Source organism: Gavialis gangeticus, unplaced genomic scaffold (genome assembly GCF_001723915.1).
Source record: "Gavialis gangeticus isolate Ggan-Ray unplaced genomic scaffold, GavGan_comp1, whole genome shotgun sequence".
Classification (NCBI taxonomy): Eukaryota; Metazoa; Chordata; order Crocodylia; family Gavialidae; genus Gavialis; species Gavialis gangeticus.
Window position 1 is genome coordinate 107,444,942 of NW_017729031.1, and position 2,948 is coordinate 107,447,889.

Consider the following 2,948-nt stretch of genomic DNA (forward strand, 5'->3'; position numbering starts at 1 on the left):
GAATCTTGGAAAGTTGTGCAAACACTAACCCTTAAAATGTGTGCAACTTATCATTCCTATGAGGAAGAAGAGACTTATAAGAGATTAAGCAATTCATACAAGTTCACACCTCCAGTCAGTTGCAGAATGAGGAACACCACACTGATTTTGTTACCAGTTGCCTGCTGGTTCTGTAGACCTTAGGAGAATTTGTCCCAAGGGTTTACAGCAGCAGTTCCCAATCTGTGGTACATGTACCACCAGTGGTATGCAGACAACTTGTCAGTGGTACATGTTGACAGATTTACTATAATTACTTTATATGACAAAATTTGCTGGTGGTACTTAAAGGTTGTATTGTTTTAAATTGGTGGTGTGTAATCTGTCAGAGTTTGAGAACTGCTGATTTAGAGAAAATTGCTGCTGTTGCTATACAGGAGTACAAAGGCACTGAGGTGGCAAAAGCAAACATTTCCCTCCCTAATGCACAAGGACAGGTATAGGAAGGCTTCTGGGGTCTGGGGAGCAGTGTATAGAAGTCAAAAAGCAAGTAGAGAAGGAGACACACTTCTTCCCCTCCAGGGGAAAAGCAGTATTTCAATACCAAATGAGTTGATCAGTAATACAGCATTAAGAAATCCCAATATCTTGCCTGCATTGTACACCTTTTGTGGGGACAGAGCCCCATGTCCCCAAGTATTGCAATCTCTCAGCCTGTAAGATAGTAGCAGATGGCAATGTCAGAATACTGTACCTCCTGATAGGAAATGAGCACCTCACAGTTCTTCTCATCCTTCCTGGCTTCAATCCTCTTATACAGCTCCACCATGGTGAGGTACATAATACCAGGGCTCTTCTCAGATCCCAGCATAGTGTAGGTTTTTCCTGCCCCTGTTGCACCATAGGCAAACACTGGAAAGGGAAACATAGGATATACTCGAAATTCAGCCTTTGCTTTTAAGGCCATTAAGAACCATTACAATTTAGTTTGACATTGTGCATGCTGGCCAGAGAATTTCACTCATTAATGCCTGCACCAAGACAGTACTTGAGCCAGGGCCTTTTATTTTTATATGTAAAAAAATCCAATCTTGATTTAAACTGGAAGTGACAGAGAGCCAGTTAAAGCCTTAGAGAAAGTATATCAGTGATTAGTTGCCCTCACTGCTAAAAATGTGCACCTGTTCTCCAATTTTATCTAGTATTAGCTTTCAATCATTTGGAATCATTCAGGCTTTGTCTGCTAGATCAAAAAGCCTTCTGCTCTCAGGTCTTCCCATGTGGACACTTGTGATCATGCTCAAGCCATTGTGTTAACCTTCTCTTTAAAAAGTGAAGTAGACAGAGTTTCCCCAAGTCTGTCACTAGGCTGCAACTTTCCAGATCTCAAGCCATTCTCTGAACCCTTTCCAATTTTTCAATATCTTCTTTGAAGCACTGACACCAGAAAGGGCATGGCATTAGACTGAATTTGCTATTTCTCCCCATTAGCAACACTTTGTACCTTGATACCATCTCAAAACTTTACACACAAAGCCTCACACTATCCTTTGCAAGATGGATAAACTGACAAAGTCCAGTACATGCCAAAGGAAAAACTCAGTCATTTTAGACTTCCTCAGAGCTCAAAAAAGGACTCGGTGGACATGTTTACATGTTCATTAATGAACCGTAATTACAGCGCATTAAGTTTAGCACCTGTAATAACTACTGCACAGTAGTGCTGGTGCACTTTTTTTACGTGACGCTAATGTGCAGTAGACTAATTCTACTGCACATTCGTGCATTAGCATGGCTTTCGCTGTGATGTGCTAATACGCAGTAGAATTAGTCTAGTGCACTTTGAGAATCTTGTGTAGACATGCCCAGTGTTTACTAAGTCCTTGACAGCCTTGAGTAGAGTAGAACAATAACTTCCTGTGTCTAATTTTGACACTCCTGCTAAGAGCTCCTAGAAAGATGCTTGCCTTTCTGCAGCAGCATCTAACTCTTGAATCGTTTGGTTTGTGGTCCCCAGATCCTTTGCCATCATACTGCTGTCTAACCAGATGTTCCCCAGCTTGTATTTGTGTATTTGATTTCTCCTTCCTAAGCATAGTACTTTGCACTTCTCTTTAGTAAATTTCATATTACTGATTTCAGGTCATTTACTCTAATTTGTCAAATCATTTGAATTTGGGTCCAAAGTGCTTGCAACCCTTCTCATCTGATGTCATCTGCAAGTATTATAAATAGGGGTGCAACGATAGAGATTTTTTGGGCCAATACTGATAGCTGATTTTTAAGGGGGCATATCGGCCGATAACCATCCAATTTCTGATACAGCATGGAGAGCTGCATGCAGCTGGTAAATCTGTTGTGGTGCAAGGGGAGGGGGGAGTCATGGGACATTTGGGGGCAGATTAAGGGCCCTGCAGTGAGGGAGGGAGTGGGGCTGGGGCAGGTGCTGCCCAGCTGGGGCAGAACAGGGCATGGGACAGAGCCACAACTCGTCTGGGGGGGTGCAGGGGTGGCTCCCACAGCTGCACAAACCCTGGGAAGGCGTGGGGGGGGGTCCTGGATCTTCATGGGGTGGGGTAGCTGCTGTGCTGGGCTGGGCCAGGCTGCGCTCAGGGTGGGTGGCAGCAGCGCTGGGAGGGGAGCTACATGGCGGGGCTGCAGCCACTCCAAAATTCACTGTAGCCCCAATCCCTCCTTCTACCACCCGCCCTGAACACAGGCTGGACCAATGCCCGCCCTGCAGGAAAGAGCCTGGCACAGCAGCAGTCCTAGCCCACAGCCTGCCCTGCCCCGCCCCACACAGATCTGGGGAGACACGCCCCTCTGTGCCCTCCAGGGGTGGACACAGCTGTGGGAGCTGTGCCCACCCCTCCTCCCAGCCACTTGCAGCTCTGTCTCATGTCCTGACCTGCCCTGGCTGGGCAGCGCCTGCCCCAGCCCCAGCCCCAGCCCCAGCCCCACTCCCTCCC

General features: G+C 46.5%; 1 protein-coding gene across 2 annotated transcripts in view; it reads right to left on the bottom strand.

Annotated features, from left to right (window-relative positions):
* The window catches only part of KIF18B (kinesin family member 18B), a 37,833-nt gene that overhangs the window by 30,278 nt on the left and 4,607 nt on the right, over positions 1-2,948 (bottom strand). For both annotated transcript variants that reach the window (XM_019523530.1, XM_019523529.1), the window contains exon 3: positions 734-891. In XM_019523530.1, coding sequence (XP_019379075.1) covers positions 734-891 — 158 coding nt within the window. The remainder of the gene's footprint in view (positions 1-733; positions 892-2,948) is intronic.